The 14,129-nt window shown below is 33.2% G+C and overlaps 2 protein-coding genes across 6 annotated transcripts in view; both read right to left on the reverse strand.

Moving 5' to 3' along the window:
- stmA (Protein EFR3 homolog stmA) overlaps nucleotides 1-6,845 on the reverse strand; it is a gene marked incomplete in the record, with an annotated part of 122,895 nt that extends 116,050 nt beyond the window's left edge. The window contains 1 exon segment of the mRNA XM_067049883.1: nucleotides 6,762-6,845. Coding sequence (XP_066905984.1) covers nucleotides 6,762-6,834 — 73 coding nt within the window.
- Nucleotides 6,846-7,654: 809 nt separating this feature from the next.
- LOC106678459 (solute carrier family 22 member 2) overlaps nucleotides 7,655-14,129 on the reverse strand; it is a 23,012-nt gene continuing 16,537 nt past the window's right edge. For 4 of the 5 annotated variants that reach the window (XM_014416972.2, XM_014416986.2, XM_014416978.2 and 1 more), the window contains 5 exons: nucleotides 13,562-13,694; nucleotides 11,358-11,550; nucleotides 8,770-8,901; nucleotides 8,514-8,695; nucleotides 7,655-7,926 (listed from right to left, as the gene is read on the reverse strand). In XM_014416972.2, coding sequence (XP_014272458.1) covers nucleotides 7,774-7,926; nucleotides 8,514-8,695; nucleotides 8,770-8,901; nucleotides 11,358-11,550; nucleotides 13,562-13,694 — 793 coding nt within the window. In that variant the 3' untranslated portion in view covers nucleotides 7,655-7,773. The remainder of the gene's footprint in view (nucleotides 7,927-8,513; nucleotides 8,696-8,769; nucleotides 8,902-11,357; nucleotides 11,551-13,561; nucleotides 13,695-14,129) is intronic. The other variant, XM_014416993.2, reaches the window with a different exon arrangement.

Genomic DNA, 14,129 nt, shown 5'->3' on the forward strand with positions numbered 1-14,129 from the left:
AAACCTATATCTCGAGAACAATTGTACGTCAATATCTCTTTTAGGATAGAATATTTCAGCAAATTTACTCTTCTTTATATAATGTTCTTTTAGATTTTCTAGTGTTGTTGTTAGTTTTTAAGATATAGAGCTCCGAATGAAAAATTAATGTTTTCTTAAGGTTTTTTTATTTTTCCTACCTATATTTGGCAGACTCATCAATTTTGACTATTAATTATACATAGGCTTCATTAAAGTAATCAAAAATTGGGGTGAGATAACTGCCTTTTTTTCTTCCCGGCTCTTGTACTAGGAGGAGACAATGCAGACTATATTTGTGTGCTGTGAGACGTTATGAAATCATCTGTCTATTTGCAGTATAAAAACAAGAGAGAGAGAGTAGTTGTTTTGTTACCAAAGGTAGTAAAAGGTAAGACACAACACGAATTACTTTCTTTTTTTTCACAGTAATGCACTTACTAATTCACTTTTTATTTCTGTTTTAGATGGTTCGAAAAAAAAAAAAAAAAAAAAGTTGTTTTGTTTTTTGGCGTAATAAAAATCATATGTTCCAATAATCGATTTGTGGACTATGTATTGGCCGCAACAGCATATAACAATCATGAAATAAATTTATACTTTCTGAGATACGTGCCAAAAATTCTGAATTATGTTTTCCTATAATACTTAATTATAGCTGTACAGAACAATATGATTTTCTTAATAAATTAATAAAATTCTCATTGAAATTTCGACAATAATTATCATATTATATGTGGGTTATTAGTCTATTTAGTCTTAACTAAGGCTGACAAATTAAAATTCCTATAAAACAAATACTGAGGTTTATGAAATGTTATTTTTGGCACCGACAGATAGAGCTGTCTGTACCCTCAGGTTACACCACAATTGTTATTCCTTTTAAAATAAACTCTATTCTCTTCTATTTTAAGTACACAGTCATAAACAATTATAAAGAGCCAAACAGGTCTACAGTCAATAAATATAAATAAATTTCCCTGAACTGAAATCCAAGCTCATTTCCTGGTATTATTCCAAACTTGTAACGAATTAAAATATTCCACTTGATTCAATGAAGCCAAAATACAAGGCTATGTTTAGCTTTTAGTAGGTACATACAGTGAGCTGAAGTGTTTTCACAACGAATCGCTAACAACAGTCATATCATTGCACAATAACAAGATACATATTTTACTAGTCCTTTAATATGAAGTTACGGGTTTCTGATCGGGATTAAAACTCCTCATCATTTTTTATTATTATTACTCGATTTTTCGGGGTTGAGTATCTGAGGTGGGAGACCTAGAAGTCAAATCAACTTCATATTTTGTTTATTTATTTATTTTCTCTTTTTAAATATTTAAAGCCTTTCGCACTATACGTGCTCTGTCTAAGAGAACTGTTGAGCCTCTCATAGTACAAGAGCCGGGAAGAAAAAAACGCAGTTATCTCACCCCAATTTTAGATTACTTTAATGAAAACTATGTATAATTACAAGTCAAAATTGATGAGTCTGCCAAGTATAGGTAGGTGGATTAAAAAATGGTGGCTGTTTCAAAACGTTAAAAAAACGATGATTTTTCATTCGGAGCTCTATATTTTAAAAACTACCAACAACTTTATAAAATCTAAGAGAACATTATTTAAAGAAGAGTAAATTTGTTGAAATATTAGCCCTAAAAGTGCTATTTACGTCCAATAGTTCTCGAGATATAGTTATTTTTCTTTCTTTTTTTTTTTTTTCTCGGCCAAGACTCCCATTGGAGTCCTATACTGCCTAACCATGGTTGGGGGTCAAAGTTCTTTTTGTGGGACCGCCACTCAATGAAAAAAGTCAACGTCCCAGGCCGGATTCGAACCGGCACCGCCAATAGACATCAAATTGGTAAGACTGTGTCTTAACCACTGAGCTATGGGCGGCCCATATAGCTTTCTATAAAGCGAAATTCCTTAAAAATCTACTGAAAGATTAGTAGTTAGTTAATTTATTTTGAGAAATCTATATCTCAGGAACTAAGTGACGCACAGGTCCAATAAGTTTATGACCTTTATCTTCATAGGAATAGTAGTTTTCAAGATATTTGCTAAAATAAATTGATTTATACATATGAATTTGAATTTAGCAACTATAACTATAACAACAATAAATCAATTTATTTTAGCAAATTTTATGTAAACTATTACTCCTAAGAAGATAAACATCATAAACTACTTTATAGCTCATTAAACAAGCTTTAATTTGAGTGCTAATAGACATCTGAGCGTCAAATGGTTTGTGAATTATAAATTTGATTGATGATAAAAACTGATCTTTCAGTACGTCCCATACAACATTTTTAAGAAATTTAAGAAAAAGCTTAAAAAGCTATATCTCCAAAACTATTTAACGTATATAACTCTATTAGTGCTCATATTTTAGCAAATTTACTCTTCTTTAAATGACGTTCTCTTAGGTTTTCTTGTGTTGTTACTTTTTAAGATATAGAGTTCTGAATGGAAAATTATTTTTTTTAACGTTTTGAAACAGCCACCATTTTTTATTCCCCATACCTATACTTGGCAGACTCATCAATTTTGACTAGTAATTATACATAGTTCTCATTAAAGTAATTAAAAATCGGGGTGAGATAACTGCCTTTTTTCTCCTGTTGGGCTCTTGTACTAATCAGAAATCGCGACCTTCGCTGCCTGTACAAAAATAGAAAAATAAATACTGTTCAAGCGGGTTACATTGCACATGATAATAAAATAATATATTAATACGAATACATATATTCGAATACTATATCTATCTTGCAATGAATTTGCTGGAAACAATTAGGTTTGGATGGGAGTCAATGGACAAATGCACAAGTACAAGAACCCAGTAGAAAAAAAAGTCAGTTATTTCGCCTCAATATTTTATTTCTTTAATAAAAACTATGCATAATTACTAGTCAAAATTCATGAGTCTGTCAAGTATAGGTAGGGGGAATAAAAAATGGCGGCTGTTTCAAAATGTCAATAAAAAATATTTTTTTATTCAGAGCTTCATATCTTTGAAACAACCAACAACACTAGAAAAACAAATAGGTTTTTAATGTATTTTAAGTAGTATAATATCAACCCAATTTCTATATATTTTTTTAAATGAAATATTTTCAAATTGAAATAGTTTTCTGCAAAATTCCGAATTTCAATATCTTTCTTCTATATTTTCTATAAAATATTTACATCCCAGTTGAATCATAAGTTTTGAAGCTGTGAAGTCTGGGGAGCGGCATCCTTCACGAAAAGGAACAAACTACAATCTTTTCAAAATAAAATCCTAAGAATCGCAGTCAATGCTCCTTGGTTCATAAGAAATAGCCAATTGGATCGGGAATTACAAGTGGAGTCAATAGAGGATAACATTCATGAAGTTCCACTCCCAGTTGCCGACAGTTAAAGGAGCAGTTACCTACAACCTGGGAAACCCAACCTCAACCCGAAGACTGAAGCCCAGGCTGCTGCAGGACATTCTGTTATAAATTTAAAATTAATTTAGTTCTCCTATTTACTAATTTTTTTTTCTCTTCTCTTTTTCAAATTAACTTGTTTCTTTTTACTATTAGAAGACAATTGTTTGTTTTATTTAAGTGTACCAATATTATTATTTTTTTGTTATTAATTTTACTTTCCTCTTTTATTAAGAAGCTTTATTCTTATCTATTTATTTTATTATTTTTTTCTTTTAATAAGAACATTGTATATAGTTAGGGGTGTCATTTGTATGACTATACTCCCTCCATAATCAACTGTTAAAAATATATATAATATAAGTTATATCAACCATGTAAGGCCCACCAGGCCGATCTGGTATAAAAAAAAAGTTTTGAAACAGCTGCCATTTTTTATTTTCCTTATCTATACTTGGCAGACTCATCAATTTTGTCTAGTAATTATATACATAGTTTTTATTAAAGAAATCAAAAATTATGATGAAATAACTGACTTGGGCTCTTGTATCACATGTAAAGAGCGATTGGTGGTATCGGGATTGAACCTTTGGGTTCGATAAGCCTTTCATTATCATTGCCTATATCCATAGCTGCCAAAATATAATTGTCGATACTGGCTTGGCACAGCGAGGTAGCAATGGCACCCCGACAACCAGGAAGAACAGTTCCTCCTTGGCATTGGTCTACATTAAGAGATTACAAGATCCACGGCCTTTTCGATCTTCTTGTGTACTCAACCATACCGACAGAGGTTACTGTTTCTATTAGGGATTTTGTATCCGTGTCACTTGTACTTGAATCGCAATATTATGTTAAATTAATACCTATAATTTAGTGCCTATGTGTGAAGTATTTTTTAAGACAATCCACGCCATTTTTCAATTTCAGGGGCTTTTTAAATATTATTGAGAGGAGACCAACCTATTCTTACTATAGTGCAGGGTCAAGTTCTTCATTTCGTGGGACCCCATGAAATGAAAAAGTCCACCATCCCCAGGTACGGTCAGTCCCGGTTCGTTAAAAACTGAGACCATCCGAACATTTCCGATTGTATTATGATTTCGTTAATGTACCGTATTATAAACGACTCATATCACTACGTAAGTAAAGGGAAAATCTCACTATTGACATAACAACCGTGGAAACACAAAACGCATTTATTTCTCTTTTAATTGTCAATCTTCGAATATCACTCAATATCTCTTTATCATCATTGAAAAATAAAATCGAAATTAATCCCGAAGAATCTGGCTCCTAAGGAGGCACCGAGGTTCCGAATATTCTACATATATTTTTGGAAAAGAAAATTGTATAATTGTTACATTTTACCTTCTGTCGATCACGCCTCTTTCCTTTATCTATCTCAGTGTAACTGCAGACAAAAATTCCATCTCACATATGAGTAAAATAAAGTAAGTGAAGGAAAAATCTTACTATTGTTATAACAACCATGGAAACAAAAAAAAAAAACATTTATTTCTCCTTTAATTATTAATCAAATGACTTCATATTATATATTTTTTGATTGTTTAAAATTGCTAAAAGTAATTAACAACCTCAAATAAACAAAATTAAAGTTTATTTCGAAGCATTATGTTTTATATTTTTTTTAATTCAGCATTTCAGACAAATTCAATGGTAAGTACTAAAGACAAAAAAATTAAAAAATGTTTAACCGTTCCAACCAATGATATAATTAGCTTCAACAGGACTCGATCAACCTACACTTACACACTCACACTTAGCAATGATTTAGGGCTCTATAAACTGCACTACAGTAAAAGCCGGCTCTAATTAAACAAATACTTGGCCCTTAAAAGGCATTAAGCTTTCCAAAGGTTGTATTAACGTAGAAATCAGATAAAATACCGAGGAGTTATGAATAATATTCGCCGGATTAAAAAAATAAATAAATCGAGGAGAAAAATTTCTAATTTTTAATTTCTTTAAAAAATGGTATTTGAGGGTTTCAGACCGAAAGCGAACCAAAACCGTTGGTCTAGTAGTAATACCTTCTTAAAAACTACAGTACACCTGACCCTCCATTGTGTACAGTGGTACAAATTTAATTAATTAATTTATTTATTTATTTTTTTTAGACTATAAGAAGGTTATGTGTAATATAGGAACAGTAAGAATCTATAAAAAAAAAAAAAATATATACATCTTAAAACTCCAGTTTTGACTTTTACAGTGAAATCTTTATATAGCGGACACCATGAGATAAGATAATATTCTCTGTTATATAGAACTAAACAATTATAATTAAATCTGTACCGATACAAACAATGAAGGGTCAGAACTTTGTAAAGAAGTACTGTTGTTACTAGACCAACGGTTGTGCAAGGTGGTGATTTAGTCAGAATCACGCTCGTCTCTATTATATAGAAGTGTCCGTTAAAGAATACTGTATATAAAAAGAACAGAACAATAAGATAATGGAAAGTATGGTATATAGTTGATTAAGCTCTATACCTCGATTTTTTCGAAGTGTGAAAAAAACAATTACATAATATTTTTATTAAATAAAAAAAAAATCAAGAAATCATTATACTGACTTCACAACCATATTTTTACAGGATAGGTATATATATTTGTTGGCACTTGTTAATTATAGAATCACCACTTCGTATAAATTAAATAATTTTAAATAAAATTAAAAAAAAAAAAAACTAATTTTTATTTATTTTTAATCATAAATTTTTTACATCTATTAAAGATTTTCTTTAAGTTGAGTAGGCCACATTAATAAGATGCTAGAAAATTCAGATTTGTTTCTCCTTTTTTTTTTTGTTGTTTCCCATTTAGCTGATCCCCATAATCTTTCAATTTCAAAAAAGTTATATTTATGCTTTACAGGTTAATGTTTGAGCAAAAATTAGCTATAGTTGAAACTAATAGATAAGGTTGCCATGGATACGACCCTTATTCATGAATGAGTCATTGATAAATAAATATCGTCTCCATGACAATATTAGTTATTTGTTTTAACTATAGATCATTTTGCCCACTCTGTGTAAAGTTATGTATCCTTTCTATGAATCTGACACAACTAGTGGTATCATTGGTTAAGCGGTTGTACAATTCATGTCCACATGTATAGGGGTTCCGCAATAGAAAGGTTCACATACATCACGCACCCTGTTAGATCTTAATCCTACTGTCCGTCAAGAGGGGATTCGCTATATAGGGGTTTCCATAGTTTCACAATACTACTTGTGCTTGTATTTAATATGTACTGTTGCAAATAAATTCAACAATATAAGAAAATATATAACAGACCTGGAGACTTGAAATAGTCGCTACTGGCCGACACGACTGACCCTTGCCTGCGGACGATCCTAGCGGACGGCATTGCCAGCACAGACTGACCGGTCTCTGCTGATAAAAATACATGTAAATATATTTGTTTGGGGGGGCGCGGTCTGGATCGTGATTGTCCTCGGAGCCGCTAGGGCGATTACATTAGATAAAATGGAGCCAAAATCTCGTTAAGTCTTAACGCAAAGTAAAAACTTTAAAGTTAAAAAAATTAATAAATAAAAAAGCTAATTTTCATCTGACAAGATAGAAAAATGATATTCCAGAATTCCATTTATATTTCCTGCGTTACAAATCCCAGCTAGGGGAAAAAAAAAAGGCTGACATATTTTCACATAACTTTTCTTCCCGCTTCATACAAAAAATAAAAGATAAGAAGATTGTCGACCGTGGATAATATGTATGAGAAGAAGATGGTTGTGGGTCCGGTCAGTGAAGAACAAATAAGTAAAAACTTATTTATTAGTGCCTACGCTTCGGTCAGAATTTTCAACCTTCATCGTGGCTAAGAACAAAAACAAGAGAACAACCGACGAATAAAAGGATATATAGAATCATTAGAAAATACCTTACATTATGTAAACATAAATAGTGTTGATTGAATGGAAGGTCTAAGAAGATAAAGGTTGTATGAGAAGAGTAATATTTTTTTTTTTTTTTTTTTTTTTTTTTTTATAAACATCAAACTAATAAAATTAATGGAAATTAAGTTGCAAACAAGTTTATATCTAGGGACCACGGTTAAAATAAGAAAGATAAGAGTATTACATACTGTAGAACATCATGAAATTCTTGGGATTATATAAACTTAAAATAAGCAGAAACAAAAAAAACAAATATCATATCATTGTAATTACGCTTTTATATTATTATTTTTTCTACAATAAATATAACTTTATTAAAAAAAATAATAAAAAAATGAATGTAAGAATGATGAAGATATACACAATTTTACAATCCCAAAACATGCAAACTACCTGCCGAGGATAATGTACGGTGTTTCCATTTGCTCCACTAAATCCGGGATACCATACCATAGTGGCGCAGGTAGGAACAGAACCAGGAGCGCAGACACCATCCCGGACAATCCCATCAAAAACACAGGCATCCCTTCCTTAATTTTCACCTGTCATCAAGATCAGTTTATGTTACAATTTTCTCTACGATCAATTTGATAGCTTTCAACTAAATCTTGTGTAATAGTGATTTTTAACTTAGTAGTGAATTATAAATGAATAGGTGAGAAGAGAAACCCCATAAATCACTTTTGAAGGATATTTAAAATTTTTGTTCTGATTTAAAAGGTTTGTTTTGTTCTGTTGGGATCAACAAGTGTTTTAGGAGAATAACTCTGTAAATCTGACGCATACAAGCAAAGTTGGGCATAAATTAGCTAAATTTGAAACTAATAGCTAAAATCGCCATGGAAACGATATTTATTTATCAATGATTCATTCATGAATAAGGGTCATATCCATGGCAATTAGTTGCAACTATAGGTAATTTTCGCCTGTTTCAACATGTTTACAATTTTATAACGGTGACTAGTAATTTTTTAGTAGAGAAACTCTTTAAATCAGTGACTCCTGGGACTTCCCTTCTCGTTATAGCTTTTTTAGATTATTTAATGATTTATTATTCAAATTAATTTTGTCTAGCTCTAATCCAGCCTAATTTATTTTAATAACATAGGAGTTTCGATAATTAACTTACAAGCTTGGCAGCATTAGCCGTGCAGAGGAGACCTAGATTCATGTACATATTGGCCCAGCCAGCACCCAGTGCTCTCATCTTAGTAGGGTAAAGTTCAGAGACGCACGTCAGCAAGTTGGCATTGGTCATCGACATAAAAAAGCGAGCAAACACCAAACAATATGGTATACCATCGGACATCCCTGAAACACAAAATTAATCTTTTATCGATAAACGAAATTAGCTAATGGTATTAAAATTTGTTTATATGTCAGACCTGGAAGGGCATTTATGAACAGGCACAGTACTCCAGCAGACATGGATGAGCAAAAGATAACAGTGGTGGTGTTTATCCATGAACGGCCCGAGAGACCGAGACACACCGAGGTAGCTGTGAATTCAACTATTCCTGTAATATATAATAGAACTAGAAATCAGAGATGGGCAAAAATTAGCTACAGTTGAAACTAATAGTTAAAGTTGCCATGGATACGACCCTTATTCATGAATGAACCATTGATAAATAAATATCGTTTCCATGGCAATTTTAGCTATTAGTTTCATAGTTGCCCAACTCTGCTAGATAACAATAAGAATAAAGGCTTAGCCAAACCGAAGGTTCGATACTGATACCACCTATCGTAGCCTACATATATCAATCCAGTATCATCGGGACCTGCTCGTGCTATACTGCAGGTGTCCCGAGTGTAATTTTATGTTTGTAAGTTAATGTGTGTGGAAAAGGGGGGCTGAAAATGGTGAGACACTTTATGCTCATAAAACATGCATGTATATTTTCTTTTATTCAATCAGTTAGTTCCCTGGAGGGGCAATAATGATTAATATGAGTTAGTTATAAATTATTAGGTATAATAGTATCAGAACAGAGCAATGGGGTCTCATGAATTATAATAATGTGCTTATCTGAGTGGCTGCTGGAAGTTTCGCTGTCGCGGTCACTTCCGCGTCCTATAGCCGCTTCCCTCGTCAAGGTGTGCGGTGGGCGAAACGGTGAAGACCGTGTATCTTCGCTTGTGTCTGAAAAAACGTCCTCGTTCCTCCTCAAGGGCTGGCCAGCGTGTCCTGGAGCCTGGCATGATGGTAGGGGTAGGCCAGGTCCTAGCTTGCATGATGCTTAGGCTGGGGCGGCATTGCAGTCGCAGCGTCTTCGGGGTCTTCCGGTGTTCACGGCAAGGGGGGGCATCAGAAAATGAGACCCCCGACCCCGACTTTATATAAATCCAAAAAAAGAATGGAAAAATCGGATTACTTAAATCCGACAGCTTGTCTGCACCCAAATCCACAAGATCAGTCTCGACAAAACCCTCTCACCTACACTTCTTTCTACCTGTCAGATATTTACCCATCAGTTCAGTGTTTATTACCATTTTATAAATCCATTTATTACTACCTTGCACCCCTTCTTGTTCAACGCAATGCAATCACCTGAGTTATATTTACTGTGCGCAGCTCCTGCAATCCCACATTGTGTACCCTTCTAAATTTTCCGATTAACTCATTTTCTATTCAAATATTTTATACAGTAGTTTATTTCCAAAAATCTTAAGGCGCTGTTCTTTCCTGAACATAAGGAGTGACATTTTGCATAAAAAAGCAGTAAGGATAATAGTTTTGTCAATTAAACTTTTAAGTTTCTACACAGAAAGTGCAAACTAAGCAATTTCGAAATTGAACAATAACAAGCATTGCCGCCTTTAACTTCTTTATTTCCTTATCAATTTCGGTTTTTTCCTGGTTACAGTAGACCAAAAATACTTAAACCCATCTACCTTTTCAAATGTATTTCCTCCAATATCTATATCTCTGAAATTATTTCCATTTCTGCTGTCAATCGTATATTTTTCATTATCAGTATTTATTTGGAGTAATATTCTGTCATTACAGATGTGAGTCAACCCTGTGGGTTTAGGAACCCTTGAGGGTTCACCCAGCCCCATAAAGTGGGTACCCTTAATTGGAGAAAAATCTTGCAGCCGAGCGTAATTCTGACCAAATCACCTCGGTTTAGTAACTGTACTCTTTACAAATTACTGTACCAGCAAAAAAGTACTACAGATTTTTTTATTCAAATTCTTACGATGAAGGCTGGAATTCAATTTTTCACACTTCTCACAACTAACTCAATTTTAGAGTTTTAGAAAAAATATGCAATGCACTATTTAAATATTTACAAATATGCAAGGCACTATTTAAATATTTACAAATATGCAAGGCACTATTTAAATATCTACAAATATGCAAGGCACTATTTAAATATTTACAAATATGAAAGGCACTATTTAAATATTTACAAATATGCAAGGCACTATTTAAATATTTACAAATATGAAAGGCACTATTTAAATATTTACAAATATGCAAGGTACTATTTAAATATTTACAAATATGAAAGGCACTATTTAAATATTTACAAATATGCAAGGCACTATTTAAATATTTACAAATAATCTTCCTAGTAAAATTCTATTTTTTATTTCCCCTGAAATTTTACCCAGCAGGTTCTTCCATTTAGCTTTTCAATTGTGTATTTAAATACAAGCATACCATAAACAAAAAAAAAAAAATAATAAGTAAAAGACCTTTAAAAAGTTTCATTAAAAGTGTGGCTGGTCTTTGTCCATAGTTATTAATCAACTTTTTTCTCTCTAAATGATGGTTGTTGTATTTTTGGTTTTTATAGCCCTGATGAAGACTTGAAAATCAGGTCGAAATGTCGGCATAAATAAACATTTTTTTTTGTTTATTTATGTTGTTTCTTTGCTGACCGCGCACCTCCCGATTATCTTCTCCAATCAGTAATTAAAAAAATATGATAAATTATCATTAATTAATAATAACTATTACCTGTGAACAAGACAGTACGGTAAACATCAACAGTATACATGCCGTTCAGCCTTAAGACGATTCCATAATAAGCAAAATAAGTGCAGAAAAAGAGAAATGGGGTTGTTTGTGATAGTTTCTTCATGACAGGTGTAGCGTATAGATCCCTCAGGTGGACTTTCAGGATCCGGTCTGGCACCAACATCGGCCCCTTCTGAATAAAGAATTATTATAAGCATTTCTTTAGCTAAATAAAATAAAACTGCTGTTATAAGTTTAACAATTCCTTACATTTTGTTATAAGCGGAAAAAGTGTCATATCCTAATCATTTATAAAATAAAATAAAAAATAAAAATAATTAGCTTTTTGAAAGGTTATTACTTACATGTAAGAAGATAGTCAGGGTTGCGGTCAAAAAAAGAACAAATAGTTTGTAACTATTTTAATGTCCGATATTACTTACAGTTCGATAAATGTATTAGTATAAACATATATTAGATATACAAGGTAGGTGGATTAACAAAGCTTCAAGATGTTTCTTTCTAGAGAATGGGAGGCTGCGTACTAACCACACCAGCAGCAGTTACCTTCAAAATGCAAGTGTGAGCTAATTACTTTTAGGTTGAGTGCATGATATCCTAATCAAAAACTCAGAGAGCTGAAAATGCAACGTCATTTGATAAAGTTCTGGATGAAACTGAACAAAACCACTAAAGAAACTTTAGGTATGATTCAAGAGGCCTATTATAAAGAAAAGGTGATGTCACTTACAATGGTTTTCATGGGACACAAGAGGTTTGGCAACGAGGACTGGAAGACAATGACTGTGCTGGAGGACCTTCAATAAGCCAGACTGATGAAAATTTTCACAGCTATGTTTTACACTAAATAGTTCCATCATTTTCAATATCTCTTGGACATCAACACACCACTTCCAGAGTTTTTTTCCATTGTTTAAAGGCTTCCTAGAACTCTTCACGCCAAAGGCTTTTAGGGGCCTTGATGAAGCTGCCTGGACCGCTGGAATTGTTTCTAATCGCTTCCTTTTTTAGGTCTCTCCTGATATGGAGAAACAAAAAGAGTTCGCTAGATAGGGGCTGTAGGGTAGTTGCAGCAATTTTGCCATGTTGAACTTGGTCAAAACTTCGGCAGCTCAAACTTCATGGGATAGAGCATTTGTATATCGTAGCATGTTGGCATCAGATTCGGAAGAGGATTTAATTTGACTCCCCGGATGAACTACCTAGAAAATAGGGTGGTACTAGCCTTGAATAGCCTCAGTCCTGTGGTGGGGCGGAAAAGGGCCATACACAAAGAGCTTATAGCTTATGCGTCCTCTGCCTGGAACCAAAACTTTGCACACCACCATTGAAGCAGGTAGGTGACAATACAACAGAGGGCTCAATTGAGAGTCACTAGAGCATAACAGAGTGTGTATCATGGTCTTAGCTTAGCAGGAAAGGTTCTTTTCGACCACCTCCAGTGAGAAGACATGTTGAAATATACATAAAATAAAGAAGGGTCAGCAGATCTGCCACAAAATCTCTGGGCGAAAATTGGGTAGGCCCCCAGAAAATAGAAACTCATCGTCCAGGAGAAAATGATGGAAGAGTGGAACCAGTAGTGGGGGATAACCCCAAATGAACCTACCTTGAGGAAGTACGTTTCCAGTGAGAAGCAAAGTGGGTCCTCCCAGAATACTGGATCTCCCAATTCCTGAGGGTGCATGGTGTCTTCCGAGCCAAGCTTTATCCCCCATGGAAAGGATATCGACACTCTTTACGCTCATTGTGGAATGCCAAAATGTGCTGAGCACATAATTATTGTTTGTACAACCTTTGAGGTACAGTTCAGTGGACCACCCCACTTCAACCAAGGGTGAAGAGGACCAGCTTCTGAACGGCCACCAGGTGGGGGGCATAGAAGAGAAGAGAGAGTAGAGACAACAAACGGATAATTAAATTTCGACACATGTTTTCAAAATTTTAAATAATCATATTTGTAGTTTTCAATTATCAAACTCAGTTCACTATACAAAAATGTTTGGTTCTGAGACCAGCCTTGAAACTTTGTGAGCCCACCTTGTGTAGTGATCCATAACTGAAATTTATTCAGTCACAACTGTAAATTTTTTCATAAACAGAGTGAACAAAAAAAGCTGATATTAAACATATACAAGCATTGAAAGTAAAAGTAAAATAAGATATCTTATTTATTTACAAACCGTTTTTATGGCATGAATAACCTCATGAGAAAGAGTCTGTTGTCCATTTATATGGGAAGCATCTTCAAGGAGATGGATTAAATCATGTATATCTTTTTGCACCCAGAGCCATCTAGGAGATTCTGGCATAACCCTGTTAAAACATATTATCACGCATTTGGTAAAGAAAAAGATTTTTTTTTTTGTTTAAAGTTTGAATTAAAAAGGAAAATCTAAATATTTTTGTGTAAATTTTCAATAATGCCAATAAAACTAATATATATTTTAAAATAAAAGGTAACAAAATAGAATAACGTGCGACAATCAAAATTATAAGAAAAAAAAAGAAATGAAATCATTTAATATTTCTAATAAAAAAAATAAATATAATAAACAAAAATTAGAGCAGATAGAATGAGGAGGCCAAGGTCCAAACTGGGGTGTAGCGCCGCAGATATATAGATAGAGCAGATAATAATATAACTAAAAGTTTACTTTTTCAAATCGCCAACCAATTGAGGAATTTAAGAGGCATCGTCATATAGTGTGGAGCAGTATAGTAAGAGGCATCGTCATATAGTGTGGAGCA

This window comes from Halyomorpha halys, unplaced genomic scaffold, assembly GCF_000696795.3.
Source record: "Halyomorpha halys isolate HHAL.00 unplaced genomic scaffold, Hhal_1.1 Scaffold11.1, whole genome shotgun sequence".
Taxonomy (NCBI): domain Eukaryota; kingdom Metazoa; phylum Arthropoda; class Insecta; order Hemiptera; family Pentatomidae; genus Halyomorpha; species Halyomorpha halys.